We start from the raw sequence: 21,427 nt of genomic DNA on the forward strand, positions 1-21,427 counted from the left end.
CCTTTTAGGGTTAGCAACAAGGTTGACTCTTCTACTTCATTAATAAGATTAGCTTTTTCCTCCATTTCATTAAGACGACATTCCCAAGAGAAATGACCAAGCTTATGACAATTGTAACATTCAACTTTAGATTTTTCATACCTTCTTTCGTTTTGAGAATAGCCGCGGCCTCTTCCTCTTGCTCTTCCACGGGCTCTTGATGATAAGAAACTCCTTTCTTCATTGTTTGAAGCATTGTTACCATTTCCTCTTCCTCCATATGCATGAACATGTTCTCTTTCTCCACGACCATGACCTCTTCCTCGTCCACGTCCTCGTTGACTCCTAAATCCTCCATTATTCTTCAAAGAAGCTTGAGCTTTAAGGGCTTGCTCCAATGGCTCTTCTTGTCTCCTATTCATTCTTTCTTCATGAGCTTGTAGAGAACCTTCCAACTCTTCAAGACTCATGGAGTCAAGATCTTTAGATTCCTCAATCACACATACCACATAGTCGAACTTTGGAGTCAAGGAATGAAGGATCTTTTCCATCACACGAACATCTTCTATTTTATCTCCATATCTCTTCAATTGATTGACAATTGCCTTTACTCTTGAGCAATAATCCGATATTGATTCAGATTCCTTCATCTTCAAAGCTTCAAAGTCACTCCTTAGTGATTGAAGCCTTATCTTCTTCACTTTGTCGACGCCTTGGAGAGATTTTTCCAAGATCTCCCAAGCTTCCTTCGACGTAGTAGCATAGGCAACTTTTTCGAATATGTGGTCATCCAAACATTGATGGATGAGAGTAAGGGCTTGTTGATCCTTCTTCCTTGTCTTCAACAAATTCTCCATCTCTTCTTGAGATAAGCTTCCTTCATCTTGAGGCTCTTCATAGCCTTTTTGTACAATATCCCATGCACCTTGAAAGCCTAATAACACTTTCATGCGAAGACACCATTTTTCATAATTCTCATTTGTAAGACGAGGAAATTGGAAGGTAGTATACCCCTTGCTTGCCATCTCTCAACTCTCTCTCTCTTTTTCTTTTCTCTCAACACTCTTTTTTTCCCTCTCTCAACTCTTTAGATCAAACCTAGCTCTTGATACCACTTTGTTAGAGGAAGAGGTGATATTTAGAATAGAGAACTCAAATTTCCTTAATGGAAAATGCCAAGTACAACGAGGTATTTATAGGAGCTAATAGAGAGATCTAGACTCATTTCTAGGAGCTTCTCTAATTAATGCTCCACTATGTAATTTTCTACATCCTTCATTAATTAGGACATTCTAGAATTTCTAAACCTTACTTGGGGAAACTAAGAGACTTCTAGATAATTCTTTATTTCAAATTACAATAACAAAATATAAAAAATAGAAAAAAATTAAGGATGACAAAACGAGTTAACTCTGTTCGTTTTGGTTCGTTCTGTGTTTTAGTCGATAAAGTATTTGTCTCACAGTTCAAAAATTGATTTATCTTTTTGGTCCGTTCATCCTGCAAACTGAAATTTTGGCCTGTATTTGTGATGAGTAAAATAATTTTTTTTTCATAATAATTGATATTCATTTCCTATCAATAATTTCAATTAGTCTTGTTAATCAAAGACAAGAAACAATAGCAACAAAGATTATAACTAAAGTGCAATAGCAAGATCTCACCTTACAAGACATGTACAAATTTGTTAACCTAAAAATGTATAAAAAAATATTTCATATTCGATGACTAGAATCATTATCCTATATACAATGGTTATACATAATAATAATAATAATAATAATAATAATAATATTATTATTATTATTATTATTAATATTAATGATAACAATAATAATGAAAGGAACTTACATAAACAACGCGATAAATGATGTTGGGATTGAAAGAGAAGAATATTTAATTTTGTAAATGGGTTAGTGGGTCAGCCCATCCTATAACTATTTAGAGATGTTGGGATTGAAAGAGAATATTATTTAGAGACGAATTATAATCTTTTATTCATAATAGTAACTATTTTAGTAACCAATAATTTTATTTTATAAATTGGTACCCAAAGTGGTAAGTATAATAACTAATTTTTGTCACTAAAATTAGTTGTTAATGAGACTTTTTCTTGTAGTGTATAACCTTTAAATTTACGTTATGATGGAAAATAATTTATTATGCAAAATAAGATTGCACACAACCTTAAATTAGTTTTGCAGCATGCATCTAAGACATCCACTCATGTTTCTCACAACAATTTCAAATTGCTCAGAAGATGATTAAATACAAAAACTAGACATTTATGTCAAATAAGTAAATGTGCAACGTAAATGTCAACTTTTACTTTGTGAATCACCGTTTCATCTAGAGTAAATCATAAACGTAGCTATCCTTTAGCAAAATATATGTATATGGCAAGGAATTGATAGCTATTTAATGTAAAAGAGTCAATGATATATAATATAAGTACTTAATACCAATTATGTCAATAATTGAACAGTGTTACCCTTTTCCTCACTATTATACCTAGCTAGTTAGAAGTGAAAAACGTTGTGCGACAAGTTAGGCTGTCAAGGAGTTTAGACTTGAGTAAATCAATAATATTGTCTTGTAGAGGCGACATATTGTCTAAAAGGACCAAAGAAAGTAAACATAGGAAAAAAAAAAAAAACCTTGCTTACCTCAAAAGTGAATCTCAACGCTCGTATCAGGGAGGGCTGCACACATCGAAGCCTACATTTTTTAAAAAACAAGGAAAAACAATAGTAAAACATGGAAACTATAACATTACATAGTGTTCTTAAAACTCTTCCCAAACTAAATGTTTTTTTTTTTTTTTATATTTAGAACCCTAACACTTCATCTTTCCTTTTTGCTGTTCTACACTAACTCAACGTTGTGAGTATATTTTATTGACCAAACTAGCCCTCATTTGTTAATATTAATTATTTTTTTCTGTCGTTCAAAGTATTGTTAACACCTAGACTGCACTTAAATGATTGGGAATATCGAATTATTTATATATAACTTCGTCCGACAAGGGTAGAAGACAACAATGAAAAGAAAAAAGGAAATTTAGAAAAATACCCCTCCCAGTTTAAGTTGATGAACTTCAATGTAAAGTGTGGACCCCTAGGCTACACCCTACTCATTCATAGATATATAAATATAAGTATCCATAGATCCCAAAGGCCATAATATATATCACTCACAAGTCACATGTTTCAATTCATGATTAATTTTCAGCTCTTCAATCTCAACAACTGATTCTCCTGCATAATTTCAACAGGAAGAAAGACCTCAAATTTCCACCTTATACTGGTTCTACCCTGCAATTTTCTTCAAATGAAGCCTTCTTTTGTAATTTACCTTCTGCTTTTGTCTCTCTTTCTCATCCAGGCTCGAGGTAATTTTGAGAACTATGGTTTCATAAGAACTTCATTTAGACCTTCTGTGTGTGATAATTCTCATGTTTGCTTTTGTTGTTCAGGGATTCGCTTGGAGAAAGGGTCTCAGCAACATAAACAACACGTTAGTGTTATCATTGCTTGGATATTTCTTTCTCTATGAATCTCAACCTTCTGTTATAACTTCCACAAACATTTTTCCAATGTTAATAAACAGCAGAAACGAATCTTCTGATTGCAGGATGAAGAAAACAATTTGTTGAAAAGAATTGACAGTGCTGCTAAGAAGGAAGCTACTCTCTGCGAAGATGAACAATATTCCGCAGGTACCCTAAGGAAGAGAGCCTCTAGAGTATCCAGAAAACCAAACAACTTACCTCGTATTCATGAAGATTATAGTGGACCAAGACATCATAGACCTAGACACCATTAATGTTTTACACCAGAAATTCATTTTTCTGTTATTTTTGTTACAACACAATCATTCTTTCCGAATCTTATACCAAGACCTTGTATTTCTTGCTTCTGATTCCGAATCTTATCTAATCTTGTTATAATTTAGAAAGAAAAATGAAAGGAATTATTCCCGTTATATATTGTTGTTCTGAACTAAACCTTTACAATGTATTTTGTATGAAGCAACATGCAAGGAAATTTAGTCCTAACATCCACCATATAATTAAGATCCTGGCTGTTCTTACGTTGCTGCAGGAAAAAGAAAGTGTAGGAAACTTGTTACTTCATCAATTTCCACAAACCAAGATATTTCAAAGGTTGGTTTATATATACATACACACACATATGTAGTTAAAGTGTGAACTCAGAAGAAACCTTGGAATTTTATGTTTTCCTGATTATGATTTATATAATACTCCATGGACAGAATGTGAAGAATGAAGGGAATGAAACTGAGGCCCCAGAAACATACAAGAGTAGAAATTATAAAGTGAATTGGGAAGGAAAGGAAATATTTGTAAATAAGCAAGAAGAGGTTTCTGATGAGAAGTATATGGAGCTTGTGGAGATTGCTGGCATGGACTATTCTCCAGCTAAGAAGAACCCTCCCATACACAACTAACTCTTGGGATGATCAAAGAAAAATGCTGCAGTGTTTTAGGTGTAAGAATGATTTGTAAATTTTGTTATTCTGTGTGTTTTAAGTCCTTTGATACTAATCAATAATTTTATGAGCGACGGAGCATGTTGTTCCTTATTTGAGAAATTTAATTTACACTCTTTATTTTGTTTATATATATGAATTGTGGATGAATGCTTAGTCGATATCGCAACTTGAATGCATAAGTTTACCAATTATACTTTTGTTTTAATTGAAAAAAACATTTGCGATTATAGCTAATTATGTATATTATGGTTAGTGATTTTACACACATATCATTTAATATGTGTTGATAACCTCTGGAAAGTGATGGAGAACCCATAGAAATAAAACATTTTAGACCTCTAATTACTAGGTTCATAGCTAAGATAATCAAAGACTATAGTTGTTTTAAAGAGTAGAATATTATTATTATTATTCTTATTCTTAGCTTTGTAAATATTTCTATAGATTTCTATAGATGTACAAATTGTTTATATTTTTTTTAGGAGACTTACAAATAAATTTGGGTTTCAAAGTTGACTAACTATGAGTCTCAATTTGGGCTAATAAAAGGCCGACAATATACAACATGAACATGAAATAAGAGTTTTATGAAAAAGTTAAAAAATATATCTTATCATTTGTTTAGATATCGCAAAATATTATTTTGTTTCAAGGAACCATAATAATCATTATCTTCATGTAGAATGCATTTGTTGTTGTTGGGACTAATGTAAAGAATTATGAAAATCATTTTCGAAGTTACTTAAGATTATTAAATTATAAAATTATAAAATCATAAATTATAAATTATAAATTATAAATTATAAGATCAAAAATTATAACATTATAAAATCATACTATTATAAAATTACAAAATATAATTTTATAATTTTAAGTAACTCTAAAAATCATGTCCATGAGTCTTTACGTTCGGTCTTAACTATAAACTTAGACGAAATAACATGTGCCGATAAACAAGTAAGTTAACTGAGCAAGATAATTGTCATCCAATTAATAAAAAAATTAAATTATAACAATTGATGAGTTTCTTTTTTTTTTGAGTATTTTCAATCCAAAAACCTCGAAACATTGATTTTATAAGTATTATTACAAGAAAATTCTTGATTAATTATCAAATTTAGTGACAAAAAATAATTAGTCACTATAATAACCAATTTAGATACCAATTTATTAACTAAATATTATTGGTAACAATAATAGTTTCAAAAAATTATAATTAATCTTTAAAGTTTTAACTAAAATAGTTTCTATTATGAATTTATCTCTAAATTGGTTACTAACATTAACAACCAAGGTTTTAGCTACCAAAATAATTGATCTCTAAATTAGTCTCTAATTAGGAAATTAGTTACTAAATTGGTCTCTAAACATATTTTTTCGTTATAAAATTAGTCATTATTTAATAGTTTTCTTGTAGTGTATTTCTTTTTATATGATGTTTAATTTTGTCATTTCTACTCCATGCGAGACTTTGATCTATACTTGGATTATTCTCAATAGAAATTTATAAAATTGTTTAATAGATTATACAAATTTAATAAAAACTAAATTAAAATTCTCAAATTAATCATAAACTTAAAACTTTATTATATACATTATCATTGATTTTTTAATTAATTATGTGTATATTATTTTTTCTTTGTGTAAGGTATGAATACATGAGAAAATAAATCTAAACTTATTATTACAATTTTGAAAAGATGAAATAATTGGGAAGTTTGGATTGAGTTCAATATGGATTAAAATAGAATGTAAAAAAAAAAAAAAAATCAAACTTGACTCGAATTTCGGAAGAAATAAAGTGAAATAAAGAAAAGGTTTAGCTCATTTTGCATCTCATGCACGTAGAATATGGAAAGAATAATGGAGCGTATTTGCAGTGTGTGGTGAAACAGTGTTTTATTCCATCCTTATATTTGTAGGTAACCCTTTTCAATTTTACCTACTTATGATTGCTCATTCTTGCACCACCCTTCACATGTTATGTCATTTTGGAGCTATCAAGGTTGCGGTTGAGAAGGAGAAGCTAATAACATTTACAACTTTTTCACACCCATCAACCAACTCTCATATATCAGGAACATCAATTCACTACTAATTACTATCTGCCATCAATTCAAAAGTCATTTTTCATGTAACTAAATTATATATTGTTTAAATTAACTCAACTGCATTAAAGACTCAATAAATTTAACAGCGCATCGTATTTTGTTTTAAAGCGCAGTCACCTATTTAATAAGTTATACTTTAGATTAGGAATAATTAAGATAACCATTTAATCCTTTCTAAAGTTAGTGGACATGAACATTTATTGTTTGTAAGAGGATAGTTTTTCACTTACATTATATCATTTGAGACACTACTTTTGTTAACCAATAAGCCAAAATTAAGGTGTTAAATAACAAGTCTAATATGAATAACGCATTTTGTGTTCTTTTACTCCATCGGATAAGTAAAACCAATGATATACGGCATAGTGAAGTTAACGTTTCACAAAATTCTTTGTAAGCTTGTTTTAGTAGTAGGAAATGTTTTCATATTCACATCTATTAAGAAGATCTCGTAAAACTTTTCGCCAACATCAAAGATTCTTGAGCCATTCGCTAAAGTAATTTTACATCAACACACATCTCTTAACACATCATATGTTACTTTGGAAATGCTAACTATCATATATGATTATGTGTTTTACTCTAGTTTGGGTAAAAGTTCCTCTCACAATAAGTTATATTAACTACTTGCTTAAAGAAGAGATACCATTTAAAATTACATGATGCGTATTTAATGTATCTTTTTATTGTTGTGTGGATAGATGAAAGCTTGAAGACGAAGACTTTAAGTGAAGCTTCAAAACACAATGACTTTTTTCTTAACTCCTTATACAAAGTAGTATTCCAAGTTAAAAGAACAAAAATGAGTGATTAGAAGGTCAAAACACGGTTAATTTTGTTATTCAAAGCTTTTTTTTGTGTGCCTTTTGCCTCAAAAACATTGTTTGTGTTCGTCTAGAAAACTAGAATAATGTTTTAACCTTATAAGATGTGTCTAATTAGCAAAAACCCATCCTTTAGTTCATCCTCTCTCTGTAAAACTCATTAGTTAAGAATGACTATGTTCCAAAAAATACTAAAGTCTTATATAAGAATGGGAGTGTTCCAAACAATAGATACAAAGTTTAATTACTCCGTTCATCACAAGTTTCATTGAAAAGTTTTAGGTCGATCCTCACTTTAATTTTTGTTTCAATCAAGTCACATTTTTTAAAAATTAATTCAATTAAGTTATTTTTGTTAGCGTCTTGTCAACGAAGTTAAATATGTGTTAACATCTCCACTTCTATTTTTTAAAATAATTATTTTTTTTTTCAATTTTTAAATTTGTTGTCCATGTGTCAAATGTGTGGCGTGGTGTGTAACTGTGTCACATGTCAATATTAGTGTCATGTGTGAGTCTCTTGTGTCATTGTCTTGTATTCAATCCACTTCATATATATATTCTGTAACGTCCCATTTAATTTAAATTAGCAATTAAAGAAAACGCCACGCATAAGATAGTACAGCAACGCAGTCCTGGGGTTCTTAACACCACCCCTACAAAACTAGGCACACCACAATGTCAACCAAAAACAGGATAACGGTTTGACTAAAAGTTTACAAATCCAAGAACATCGAAATATAGGGGCCATAGCCCTAAAGAAAAGTCCAAAGGAAACTATAGTCCAATCCACGCGGACTAGGCAGCAGAATCTTCATTCCCTTGTTGACCACGAGAACCTCGTCCATCTGCTCCCATCAATTACATTGACGATCATCGCAAGAAAGAACAGCCACAAACAATACAACCATGCAACAAAACGGGTAAGCTAGAGCCAACAACATATTCATCATGCAGTCAATATATTTTCATCATCCCATATCCATATATCAACCAAGCATGTTATGACTCTTCATTCAATACACTACGACTCGACTCGACTCATCTGGATACGTATAACTTAGCCAGATTCAGCGGATGCTTGCACTTGTGGTGGATACCTTTGCTCACCCCCGAGCTGCTCACTCCCGAGCTATGTGTTACAAGTGTTACAATGGATCAATTTTCCCTCACCACAAGGTTAACCCTTAATGAATTTCAGGCCTCCTGCTATTCTCACCACATGAGTCAGTCCGCTCTAAGTGAGACTAATTGGCTCCTTAGAGTGTCAGGATGCAACCTTAACTTGAATCCTTACCTAGTTATACAGATGGGGCACTACCATGGACACCCACTAACAGGGGCCATGAAATTACGTCCGGACCACTGAAGCGCAACCCTGAAAGTCTCACCTAGAGACCCCAAGGAATTATGCACTGACACTGACAAAATACCATCATACAATCAGATACTATTCACTATGTAAAGATACCCTCATTATATCAACCTTCAAAGTCGTTACCTTTCAATTTCCAGATCTAACCCATTCCAACTTATCATAATCCATTCATGTACATAAAGTCCAACTCATCTCATTATCATGCCACTTTAACAACACCAATCTCATTTAGTTCACATGTCAATATGCATACCAAACCCATCATTTATAACTCATGAATCATGTTACGCATACATCGCACTCCATTATATACATGTCCTTCCTCATAGCATTCATGCCCAACCAAAACAGATCATTCAAAAATAAACACACATCCAAACAAAGCGTTGTCTCGCTCAACACCTCGCTTAGGCTGAGGGGTTTTCGCTCAGGCGAGACGTGCTCGCTCAGGCGAGCTCCCCTTTCGCCTAGGCGAGGGCTCGAGAAGGGAGCAGAAGCACTCGCGGGATCTTGCTTAGGCGATACCCCTCTCGCTTGGGCGAGATGCTCACTCGCTCAGAATCACAGTGGGTCGCCTGGGCGACCATTCGTGGAAAAAAGGGCTTAGGCCAGCCTCTGTTAATCTCGCCTAGGCGAGACCAGCTCGCTTGGGCGAGTTTATCAGTGCCCGCCACTATTTTCACCTGCATCAGATGCGAAGACATACTACAAGCAACAATCCCACCGTATCATACATCCATATCAACAAGCAAACACAAAAGAATCACCAACCACATAAAATAGCAGACTCGCACCAAACAAACAGAGGGTTCTAGCTTCCCTTACCTAGAAGTAGCTAGAAGGTGCCTCGACTCTAACCAACGGAGCACGGCCACTCAAAGGAGGAACTTGCGAGCTGAAAAAGACAGTGGAGCAGAGTTAGGAACTGAGCTCACGGTGAAACCCTACTGTACAAACTGACAGATGCTCATGGTGAAGAAGTGTGAGCTGAGAGATAACTTACGTGGGGTAAGAATTGGGTTTGAGTTAGCTCGAAGAATGGCTTGGGGAGGAACCCTAGCAGAGCGTCCTATGAGAGCCGTGGGGGATGACGACTGGTTTCTGAAAGAGTGAAAATGTACGCATTAGGACAGACTAGGGTCAGTTTTATCTTTTGGGCCAGCTCTTAGGCCCATTAGATTTGGGGCAGCCCTACAAGTTAGAGGCATAAGAGAACAAGGCCTTACATATTCAATCCAATCCCAATTTTTTTAAAACTAGAACAATGTTGTCCCTCTCCAAATTGAAATTAAATTTATAATTTACACAAATATTATAGTCTTATTTTTATTAAAATTGATTTTTTAACGTATCAAAATTAAAATAATTAAAGTAGTTACATATTAAATTACTTTATTGATATAATAATAATAATAATATTAAAATACAATTTGTAGATATTATTTATTTATATTGTCTACTTTTATTTTTTAATTATATAATAAAAATTGTTTTTGTAAATTATTTTCATTTTAATTTTAAATTTTTTAAAGTCAGACAAATATTTATTCTATATTTTATTTTATTAAAGTCAGGCAATACTCTGTTATTTATCATATACATATTATTATATTTGATAAATAAATTTAAGTTGAAAAGAATAAGTATCCAGAACTACTGTATTATCAATCCATATATTTTTATAAAAATAAAAGCAATTTATTTAAATAGAATCAAATAATATCATTAGAGAAAGGTTTAATAATTTAAAAAATATTTAATAAAAAAATCAATTTTAATATAAATATAAGTATAACATTTATATAAATAATAAATTTGAACATAATTTGAAGAGAGATAACATTGTTCCATTTTTAAAAAAATTGGGACTGAAGTAAATGGTAAAGACAAATGTAAGGATTGAATCGAATATAAGACAATGACATTTGATTTTGATACACGTGACTAGGAATGTAAAAAAAATTCATATCCGAAAGTATCCATAGATAAAACTTGTAATGGGTAGGAAATGAATATTGTAGATAGATACTCGCGAATAACAGGTACGAGTATTTTTTTTATATCCGCATGTTAACGGGACGAGTACAGATGTCATAGTATCAGTACCTGTGTATACCCGTACCCGCTATATTATAATTTAAATTAAAAAAAACATGATTAAAATATTAATATATTGATTTTGAATGAGTTATTTTTTTATCATTAGTTTTAAAAAAATCATTTCCTTATAAACTGTCATTCAACACTATTTAAATGAGTTATTTGAACTTTATTTGAAATTTATGAATGTTATGTATTTTATTTTATTTGAATTTATGATTAAATTATATTGTTAAATTATTTTTTTTATAAATACCCGCGGGTACCCGTGGATATATGTGGATATTAAAAAATGATATGGATACCCACATAACGGATACTCGACGAATATGAGTACGGATATAGGGCAGCTATTTATCTAGCGAGTAGGGTACATGAAACTATTACTCGTACCTTACATGCCCCATTGACATCCCTACAAGTGACACTAATGTTGACATGTGATACCGTTGATACTTGATACTAAAGTGCAGCGTGACATGTCACATACTTGACACATTAACAACAAAAACTTTTTCAAAAATAAAATTGAAAAAATTAAAAATTAATAAATAAAAAATGAAGATGTCAACACATAATATATATTTAACATCGTTGATAAGGTACTAATTGAGTTAATTTTTCAAAATATTGGACTTAATTGAAATGAAAATTCAAGTGAGGATCAACTTGAAATGTTTTGAACAAACTTGAAAACAATGAGGAGTTAAACTTATATATAATTCAGATGATTTCTAACTAATTCTTTTAAGTCTTATTACAAAATTGAACTAAAATAAACATGCATGCACTAAAAAAAATAGTAAATAATCCAATTAATTATGCTACAAGTTTACATAAAATGTGTTATCACTTTGTCGGTTCAAGTACAATTGCATCTATTGGCTCAACTAACACTCACCCTCTGAACCACTTCAATCTCGGTAGCACTTAAAACTTTGAAACAAATATTGTTAAAGTGGGTCCAATTACATGACCTAACTAAAAATACTTACACTTAACACCGATAAGGCCCACTAACACAAATCAAAGTTAATTTATTGGTTCAATCAAAAATAATGCATTAAAATATGTTTCAAAATTGCACTAACACTTTCATAAATTGGTTATTTGCTAATATGTCCTGATCTTTTATGCAGTGATATTATCGTTTAGTTAAAGCGCGTAATTACAAAAGATGCTGAAGACTGCATCCTTTGGACAATTCTAACAAAGTGCACCAACCATTAATTTTCGAAAAATAGTGTTGTTTGAAAAGTAGAGAAGGAATAAAGAAAGAAAAAAACTCTTTTACCATTAAAATAATCAGCCAGGTTCTTATATTTTTAAAGTGTTAAAGGAGTTTTATGGATGAAAATCTCAGTTCTGTGCCATGGTAACAGTAATGTCATCACTTACTATGATGATTAAATAAGGATGATATAGTTAATGCACAATTCAAATATTATTTTGAAAAATGAAATTTGGGGGTCAATATATGAGTTTCTTCGTCTTTCTAATCTCTTCCCCACATAATGAGAAACACTTTCAATGCAACAACAAAATATGTCAACCTAAAGTGAAATCTATTTTTAAAATTTGTTGGCTCGAGGATAAATTAGAACACAAATTTCAAAAATCCTATTTAAAATGTCCATAAAAAGAAGTTTATGTAATGAAACATGTTAAATTTGATATAAAAAAATGCTAAAACTGTAAAATAAATACCATTAAACAAAATCTCACTCCAAATGAAAGAAGAATTTTACTGTCCATTTTCCATATCTAACTTTTCTATTATAAAAATCCAATCATAAATTCATTTGTGTGCTTCTTACTTCTGGCTTAGGTGATGATCATAAGCCTCCAAGGAATGATTTTGGGCTAGCCCATCTAACGAAGTCCACAGGTACAAAGACGAAGAAAGAAAAGGTGTTATTAAAATTGTTTCTCTGCACCTTGTTAGGGTTTCTGTGTTGAAGCTCTTACTCCGTGGATGCAAACTTCGCGATTGAAACAGAGTCCTAGCCATGGCTGAACGGGTTAGTTACTCTGTGGGATTGCATTAATTTAGTATTGATATATATTTATATTTTTTTTAATTTTGGTTTTGCAGACAGAGAAGGGTTTTCTGAAGCAACTGAAAGTGTTTCCAAGGTGTGCTGATTCACAAAATAATATATCATTTTATTTTCTTATTTGATTTAGGTTATTTATGTTTTCATTTTGTTGGTGTTTGTGTTAATCGATTTTGAAGCTCTAAGAAAGGTGGGAAGGGAAAGAGGTCAGGGAGAGCCGAGAATTGTTTTCGGAAGTCAATTGGGCTTGGACTCAAGACTCCCAAAGATGCCATTGAAGGTATGTTCAGTTTAACTTGAGGTTAGTAAGATTTTTGTACTTTGATCTTATAGGATTCGTGTTCTTGTTATGGCTTATGAATATCTGTATCATTATTTCAATAATTTTGAAATCAACCCTAAATACTAAAATTTTAGAATGTGGGCTGCTGGTAAATTCTATTCTAGAGATATCAGACATTTCCGGATGACCGATGAGGCGTCATATGTGTTACTCTGCTTCACTTTCATTATTAGTACGAGATAATTCATTTATTTTGGTGCTTTATGTTGCACGAGAAACAGTCCATTTGGTTAAATTTGGTATGAAACTTGTACAAATCTTAATTCTTAGATTACGGTATGAGATGGGGTGATATATTCCTTAGTATTTGACTCTTGGTAAATTGGAGTTTAATGATTTATTCCATAGTTACCGAATTAAGCTTGCTTCGGAGAGAAGATTGTTGCTAAGTCTATGATAATGTGATTGACGAAATGTCATGAGGACTTAAAATTGGTCTGTGCAAACGACACAGGTTGTTGTTGTTGTTCGTGTTGGAATTTTAGTATTCTTACCAGATACTTAATGAGGTGGAATAGAGGTCTAGCTATGGATTATGTTGGGGAAAGAGTTCTTCTTGTGAGGTATTAGTGAGAAATGAAAGGAAGTCCACCCGTAGATGGTGTTTCAACATACTCCTTATGATGGAGACTGGAGACCAGTAAATTAATGTAGACGAAGGAATATGAATTTTGATCATACTCCTTGCGATGGAGACGCTATTTTATAGGCTTTACAAGCTTTTCCTTGTAGGATAAAACATGAGCAACCATAAAAAATTGAGCAACCGTACAAAATTATGCCTTGGCGTAGTTGTTTTGATTAGTCTTATATTGGAGATACCACAAAAGATAAGATTAGAGAACTCGGTTGTAAGGTTTATTCATGATATGAGTTATATTTTCAGCATCTTAGTTGTGGATAGAGAATTTTTCACGAAATTTCCCGGGAATAGCATAATGGGCCCATTTATTTCCCTAGCAAATATTTACCAAAATAGCACATTTTTTGGTCAAAATTCGATTCCCGAAGAGTCCAATTCTAACCTTCATTTGGTCCCAATTGCTCCGGAAAACCAACTGGAATTCAATTTTTGGAGAATCGATAACTGAGATTACTTTTCCTTCTATATTTTGCTTTTTTTAAAGAAAAAAAACAGGAGAGGAAGAAATTAGAAAAAAAAAACATTATTTGATAAAAATTACGGAAATAATATTTTCTAATTTTGATTTATTGATGTAAAATTAAAATTGACAAATATATTTTTATTTAGTAATAATAGTTTTCTAAAAAATAAGTCATGAGTAGAAAATGAGAAAAATAATTAGTTGAAGAATTTTTTTATTAATTTTAATATATTTAGAAGTAATTATGTTAATCTTTTAAAATCATAATATGAGTAGGTGTATGTTTATAAATAAAAAATTATATTGGTTTAATTACAATATCTTTTGAAAAAAAAGGAAAAAATTGAAAATTACTTGTTATCATAATTATTAAAAGGGGAAAGTTATTTAAATTTTGGAAACTAATTCTAAATAAGAAACTTATATAAAATAAAATATTTTGATAAATATTTTTTTCGTATTTAATTAATTAAATGTAGAGAGAAATTTTCTTTCTAGATAGTTATATGTATATATATACACACACTAGTAATGCATTGTAGTAAAATTTAGAAATAAGTAAAGTAGGAGTGTTGTTAGAATGCACATGAAAATATTTTAATATTTATTTAAATAGGAATTGAAAATTAACATAAATAGATGTAAAAAAAATATAAATAATTGGATAAATGTTAATAAAAATGGAATCAAACAAATAAATGATTATCAAATTTTAGATTTTCTAATGTCGTGACAGTCCGACTGATTTTGAAGTCACAAAGGAATTCCTCTAGGATTAGTGGTCATAAAGCTTTTCTTTGTATGAATAGTTCATGATGTCTTGTGTTCAGTTGCACTATTGGATGTAGAAGTTGAGTTTTTTTTTTTTCTTTTTCCAACATTTGACCATTGGTACAATATTAGTATCATATTTGATTTCATTTGATTCGTGCACAACTTAATTATTAACCACTCCTACTGGACAATGTTGTTGATTTACGCGACGTGTTTGTGGTCTCTAGACAGAAAAAGTTGGGTTATGTTTTTGTAATTTTTGATTAAAAGTCCATTTGGATGTGTTACATCTATAGGTAAAATCAAAACCATTTGGGCTTTCCATTATGCTGGTCATTTAGGTTGGTCCTCCAAAATAAACTATTGCTTGTGTGGAAGGGATGCAATTTGAGTTTTTGGAGTCAAAATTTCAATAAATGACATTTGTTTAGTGACTTTTGTTTCCAGGGTCCTATATTAACATGAAGTGCCCTTTCTCGGGCAATGTTTCCATCTGGTTCCTATCTTAGTTGGGACATCTCCCAGTGCTAAGATGACAAGAACCATCGTTGTTAGGAGGAACTATCTCCATTTTATTAAGAAATACAAGAGGTATTCTCTCTTCATACCTTTAGAGGAAGCTTTTCATTGTATTTTCTTACTGGACAGACAAACTTAACTAACTATTTACTTGCTTCTTCTATTTAGATATGAAAAATGACATTCAAATATTTCTGCACATATATCTCCTTGTTTTCATGTTAAAGGAGATCATGTTATTGTAGGCCAATGTGGGTTAGGTATTTGTAAGAGAAACCTTTTCTTGGGATATGAATGCAAGAACTTATTTATATTTAACCATTACAAGAATGTATGGAATTAGCTGCCATATAAAAGCGTCGAGCATGAAAACAGTGCTAGTAGCATCGGTAAAACAATGGGGTGGAAAGAAAATAAAGGAGTTAGATTCTGTTTAACCCACACTAGCGCCACAATACTAAATTATGAAATTTTAAATATAAAAATAAGTTAAAAGGATCAACTTTGAAGACACAAAACTGGACACACTTGATTTTTACATTAAAAAGTTAAAAAATAGTGTTAGCTAGGTCGACACTGAGATTTAATAAATTATGACAGTAAATAAAGCTACCAACGTCGATCATTGGGACACTAAAGTGGAAACTAGAGTTAATTTTTATATTAAAAATTAGGTTTACTTAGTAATTTAATCCAACATTTATATGAAGGGAGATGTAAAGCGATTAGTGGCTAATTTGGCAAGGGTAGAAAGATAAAAATATGTTTCAACTTACACCATGAGATAATGTATTTTTGTTCACATTCTTTCAAAATTGTACACTTGTTGTCAACTACAAGTTTGAGAAATGATCCTCAAACTATTTCAAATGAGGGGACCACTCCATGTTAGTTTTGAACGAATCTGAATGTCCTAGTGGTTCGTGCAAAGATTATTGATTAAGTGATGATGGATTTTTGTTTGTCCTTGTTCATATGCGTATCGGTTGCAATGAGGCCAATGGATACTTCAATAAGTTAGATATACCATAATTTGTATTCATAATTATCAACTACTATGATCAATTACGTTTTTATTTGAAGATTGTTCTTACAAGTTAACTCTAACGAAGAAGTCTCCACTACTGTACATAAGTATTTTCTAGAATGGTTCAAGGTCTATGTAAGTGCACTAGTTACTTACTAGTTGTACGATGTATACCTTATTTATGTTTATCACTAATGCATAGGTTGATGATGAAAGGAATAGAATAGTAGACTCAAACATGAGGGTGCTAGCTTGGAAACCTAATCCAAAGGCAATCTCGTGGAATATGTATTTTGTTAATGATTATAAGTTTCATGTAAGGGTTAAGTATGATTTTAGTCCCTGCACTTTGATTCAAAATTGGAATTCATCCCTATCCGAAACTTCGATACATTTTGGTCCCTAAACTTTAAAAATGAATAAATATAGTCCTTTTAACCCAATTTCGTTATTTTTTTTACGGATCGAATGCGTTTCATGTTAATATTCTAGTTGTTTATATTATTTGACATATTCTCGGTTCAATATCTACGAAAAAATGCATTCTAAACCTAAAAAAATGTTAACATAATTTTGTTAAAAAGACTATATTCATTCATTTTTAAAGTTTAGGGACTAAAATGTATCGAAGTTTCAGACAGGGATGAATTCTAATTTTTGGTCAAAATTCAGAGACTAAAAACATATTTAACCCTTTCATGTAAAGATATGAAGATTTTTTTTTTTAATTATGAATGGTTTGATCCAAGAATAGATGTTGGCACGAGAGTTCATTGATTCATATTATATCTTTATGATCCATGCATCCTTATATGAAGATATGTATTATATGAAGATATTTAGGAACTTTTGTGGCTGTCTGTCACAACAAAACCTTGAGGTCATGTTGAAGTTGACGACATTCAAGATGAATTAACATAACAAACTCATGAAAGGCATAGTGTCTTGTCATTGACAAGAATTGAACAAGTTCAAGGCTTGGCTGACACATCTGTTCTTCAATTACTTAATGATGATGTTATTGAACTAATGCTTGATGAGTGCCATGAAAATTTGGATCAGTCAAACGAAGATAATGAAGAAAATGAATATGATGACGATGATGATTGAGACTTTGATAACTCTAACAAATAATGTATTTTATTTTGTGCATATTATGGCATAACCAACATAAAATTAATGCAAAATTGAACGGCTCAAATGTTTTTTTTTTTTTTGGCAGAAAAAATGGTCAGGACTAGAGGAAGACACGGTAAACTTGTCCGACGTGATCAACGTAAGCGTGGGGTTCCCATATCTATGCATGGTGATTTAGCAGTAGAGCTTGGAAATATCTCTTATGGTAATGTGTTATCCAGGCATACTGCTAGTAGTGGCCAGCATCCACCCCATCTTCCTCATTCCTCCATTCCCTCTTCGTCCACCCCCTCTCCGTCCACTCCCTCCTCATCCACCCCTTCTCCACCAACTTCCTCTTCAAATACCCCTTCACAACTCACTCCCTCTTCATCTACCCCCTCTTTCTCTACTGATCAAAGACATGTTTTTCAATCGTCTTTGCGTTCTATGCCATTGCCTCATCATACATCTACGTCAGTACTTCATCACACCACTTATCCACCACTACATCCCACTACTTATCCACCACTACATCCCAATTTTCCCCAAACAGTACCGCCAGTACTGCCCTCTTCTGCCCCGAAAGTCCACGACACTCGTCGTACCATAGTCCAATCCTTTTCTCCTACAGTCCACTTCCCCTTTCATCCCTTAGTCCAAGTTCCCTCTACTCCCTTAGGCCAAACCTCCTTTGCTCTCCCAGTCGAGCCCCCCCATGATGATGTAGTCCAGCACACCCCAGCTACTTCAAACCACCATGTCCTTCCTGAGGAGGTGCCTCGTGATGCTAGTGGGAGGGTTATCATAAGACCCGTGGGTAAAGGGTAAGTTTACTATGTTTTTGATATTTTATTTCACTCTCTAAATTTAATGCTTAACATTATGGTTTGTATGTTTTGTAGTTGGACACCTAACCGTTATGCAGTTGAGGCCATTGGTCATGCAATTAGGTCACAATTCGGAGGTCCCTACCACCATTATGAGGCTATGCCTGAGGACGCCCAACTTAAATGGTGGACTAAATTTAAGGTGACTGTAATTACTAATTTCAATGAATAACAATTTTACCATTCTTCAATACTATCAAATTAGTTCAATTTGTTCTTTACTTTTATAGGCTAGAGTGACTTGGGCCCCTCAAGATGAGTGGCAAATTAGAAAAGTCTATGAGTCAAAAGTTAGAAAACGCCTCTCTGATATGTTGACTAAAGCAAGGGTGAGAGGGAACAAACCTAGCTGGATTGGAGAACAAGCATGGAGTGCACTTTTGAACTATTGGGATTCTGAGAAGTTCAAAGAAAGATCATCCCGAAACAAAATCAATCGGTCTTCAGCTAGAGGTGGAGCGTTGCACTCGACGGGTCGAAAATCACACTTGGACATAGCATTGGCTCTAGTAAGTATTATTCATTAATGATGTTATTAAATTCATTTATCCAAGATATGTTTATTTTAACTATACAACTTCCAGGAACGTAAATATGGTCGACCTGTAGAGCCGGATGAATTATTTCTAGCTACTCACACCAAGAAGAATGGGGGTTGGGTAGATGGTCGTGCCCGGGAGACTTATGTAAGTTGTTTTAAATTTTGTTACTTATTTCTTTAACATAAATTTTTTAATAATTGCAACTTCCAATACTCCTTTAGGAAACCTACCATGAGCGGTTGAGGGTCATCCAAGCAGAAAGTTTTGAAAGATCAACATCCGACCCCAAACAAATAAGTGCAGTAATAAAGATTCAATGTTGGAAGGATGTTGCTGGAGGCAAGAGTAAAGGTAGAGTTTATGGTACAGCAGATTTGGCTGCCAACATTCGTCACGGAGTCTCATCCCTCACTCAGCCATCCTTGTTAGCTGCTGCCACCAATCACATTGACCTCTCTGCTACCGATCACATTGACTATTCTGCTGAGAATGAACAACTTCGTCGACAAGTCACACAAGCAAACATAACTGCTCGTGAAGCAATGGAAAAGTGTGCAAAGTTGGAGGACACTATGCAGTTGCTTAAACAACAAATGGCGATGATGATGGAACGACGGGTTGAAGACATGTCAACAAGTATAACTTAGGTTCACACTCACTATGGCGTGATGATCAACCACTTGAGTTCATCTGCACCGTAAGAGAGATTTATTTTTTAATTATTTTTTCATGTACTAAATATTTGAATAAACATACATATGATAGAAATATTGACGAGGTTGGGTAACAATTTCTGATCTACATTTTGATTTCCTCCAATTGATTAATATAATTAGATAATTTACTTTTCAGACGTTACCATATCTATGATCAAATTCAAAACTAGATTTTGTAACAATGTATCGTTCTATCCTTTCTAATTATTTTCATTGTTGTCATAGGTACTTCAACTCATCATCCGCTATGATTTTGTACTCACCTGGACCTATCTTTCAAATGGAACAAATTTGTGTTTCTAATTTCATGTAATATCTGGATTTGGATTTAGAATCAAATTATAATTCCAGGTTTGATGTATATGTGAAATTGGAATTGAAATTGCACATTGGAATTGGATTACTATGGTAACTTGTTGTATATACTGTAATTGGTTTTAATTACAATTCTATTTGGATCTAGAACTAAATTGCAAAAGTTGGAAGTGTAATTGTCATTAGATTCGGATGTATACATATTAGCAGTTGAGTTTGTATTTGTATTTCAATTGCCAGGTTCTGCAATTCAAAATATTGCTATTGGTTAAAAATATTAATCAAGTGAAAGCAGGTATTTTCAGCCATTCGAGTGAGCAAATGAGCTAATTGGCATGGGTTTTTCTCCGTTTGTGTGGATATTTTTTGACATTATTTAGACTTTTTGTTGTAGTGAATATCCTGAATGCATTATTTGTGCCATATGTGAAGGCCACTATCAAAGACAATGAGGTTTAATGTGTTGAAAGTTATTCCAACTGCATCCTCTAGATGCGCAAAGAAGGCATTTACTGGAATTTGAGATTTAAATTGTGTTAACAGAATAGCTTTACCTTAGGGTCAATTTTTTTTATGGAAAATGATATTTTAATTCATTTTTTTTTTTATCTATTTGTAATTTATTGTTTCAATCATTATTAGATCATATTTTTTTTTTTCTTTTTAATGATGTGATGTAATGATCTAATAGTGATTAAAGTGGTGGATTAAAAATGGATAAAAAAAGCAAGTTAAAGTATCGTTGTCTTTTTTTATCTTTAAGGCTTCTTGATTTGAGTGGTTGTATGTTAAGGGTTTTTATACACGTTATTAAATAGCAGCTATGACTATTTTTATGTTTTCAGATTAAGCCTCGGTTGTTATTTGACTTAGAATTAGATGAACGGGTCACAGGTTGTAACTAACCTTCTGTGATTAAGTTGGAGCATTTTAGTTTTGTGTTCAAAATACTTTCTCTTTTACCATGACTAGTCACTGTAACATCATTTTATTTTGAAAGTTTAAAGAGAATTCAATTGTGGAATATATATATATATATATATATATATATATATATATATATATATATATATATATATATATATATAATACTCCATAAATTAAACAAATAATTTA

General features: G+C 32.1%; 2 protein-coding genes across 5 annotated transcripts; both read left to right on the forward strand.

The window, feature by feature from the left end:
- Positions 1 to 3,177: 3,177 nt before the first annotated feature.
- On the forward strand, positions 3,178 to 4,593 carry LOC114164789. Its single transcript, XM_028049552.1, has 5 exons — positions 3,178 to 3,370; positions 3,455 to 3,495; positions 3,613 to 3,697; positions 4,083 to 4,144; positions 4,255 to 4,593. The coding sequence occupies exons 1-5, from the start codon at positions 3,310 to 3,312 to the stop codon at positions 4,447 to 4,449; spliced, it is 444 nt and encodes a 147-aa protein (XP_027905353.1). The 5' UTR covers positions 3,178 to 3,309; the 3' UTR covers positions 4,450 to 4,593.
- Positions 4,594 to 12,628: 8,035 nt separating this feature from the next.
- On the forward strand, positions 12,629 to 20,461 carry LOC114164025. 4 transcript variants are annotated; one of them, XM_028048483.1, is made up of 9 exons: positions 12,629 to 12,927; positions 13,002 to 13,042; positions 13,143 to 13,243; positions 17,955 to 18,675; positions 18,754 to 18,880; positions 18,969 to 19,247; positions 19,323 to 19,424; positions 19,502 to 19,977; positions 20,222 to 20,461. In XM_028048483.1, exons 1-8 carry the CDS (start codon positions 12,916 to 12,918, stop codon positions 19,925 to 19,927), a joined length of 1,809 nt encoding a protein of 602 aa, XP_027904284.1. In that variant the 5' UTR covers positions 12,629 to 12,915; the 3' UTR covers positions 19,928 to 19,977; positions 20,222 to 20,461. The 4 variants fall into 4 exon arrangements, with proteins under 4 accessions (XP_027904284.1, XP_027904285.1, XP_027904286.1 ...); XM_028048484.1 differs by lacking the exon at positions 12,629 to 12,927 and adding an exon at positions 15,634 to 15,777; XM_028048485.1 differs by lacking the exons at positions 12,629 to 12,927; positions 13,002 to 13,042 and adding an exon at positions 15,618 to 15,777.
- The last annotated feature ends 966 nt before the right edge of the window (positions 20,462 to 21,427 follow it).

This window comes from Vigna unguiculata, chromosome 9, assembly GCF_004118075.2.
Source record: "Vigna unguiculata cultivar IT97K-499-35 chromosome 9, ASM411807v1, whole genome shotgun sequence".
NCBI lineage: Eukaryota > Viridiplantae > Streptophyta > Magnoliopsida > Fabales > Fabaceae > Vigna > Vigna unguiculata.

Excerpts from the sequence above, each read along its gene's own strand:
- LOC114164789 (XM_028049552.1), top strand. The coding sequence starts at position 3,310 with ATGAAGCCTTCTTTTGTAATTTACCTTCTGCTTTTGTCTCTCTTTCTC. Across the intron at positions 3,371-3,454 it reads CTTTCTCATCCAGGCTCGAG|GGATTCGCTTGGAGAAAGGG; the intron begins GTAATTTTGAGA and ends TTTGTTGTTCAG. Across the intron at positions 3,496-3,612 it reads CTCAGCAACATAAACAACAC|GATGAAGAAAACAATTTGTT; the intron begins GTTAGTGTTATC and ends TTCTGATTGCAG.
- LOC114164025 (XM_028048483.1), top strand. Across the intron at positions 13,244-17,954 it reads TCCCAAAGATGCCATTGAAG|AAAAAATGGTCAGGACTAGA; the intron begins GTATGTTCAGTT and ends TTTTTTTGGCAG. Across the intron at positions 19,248-19,322 it reads TGGACATAGCATTGGCTCTA|GAACGTAAATATGGTCGACC; the intron begins GTAAGTATTATT and ends TACAACTTCCAG.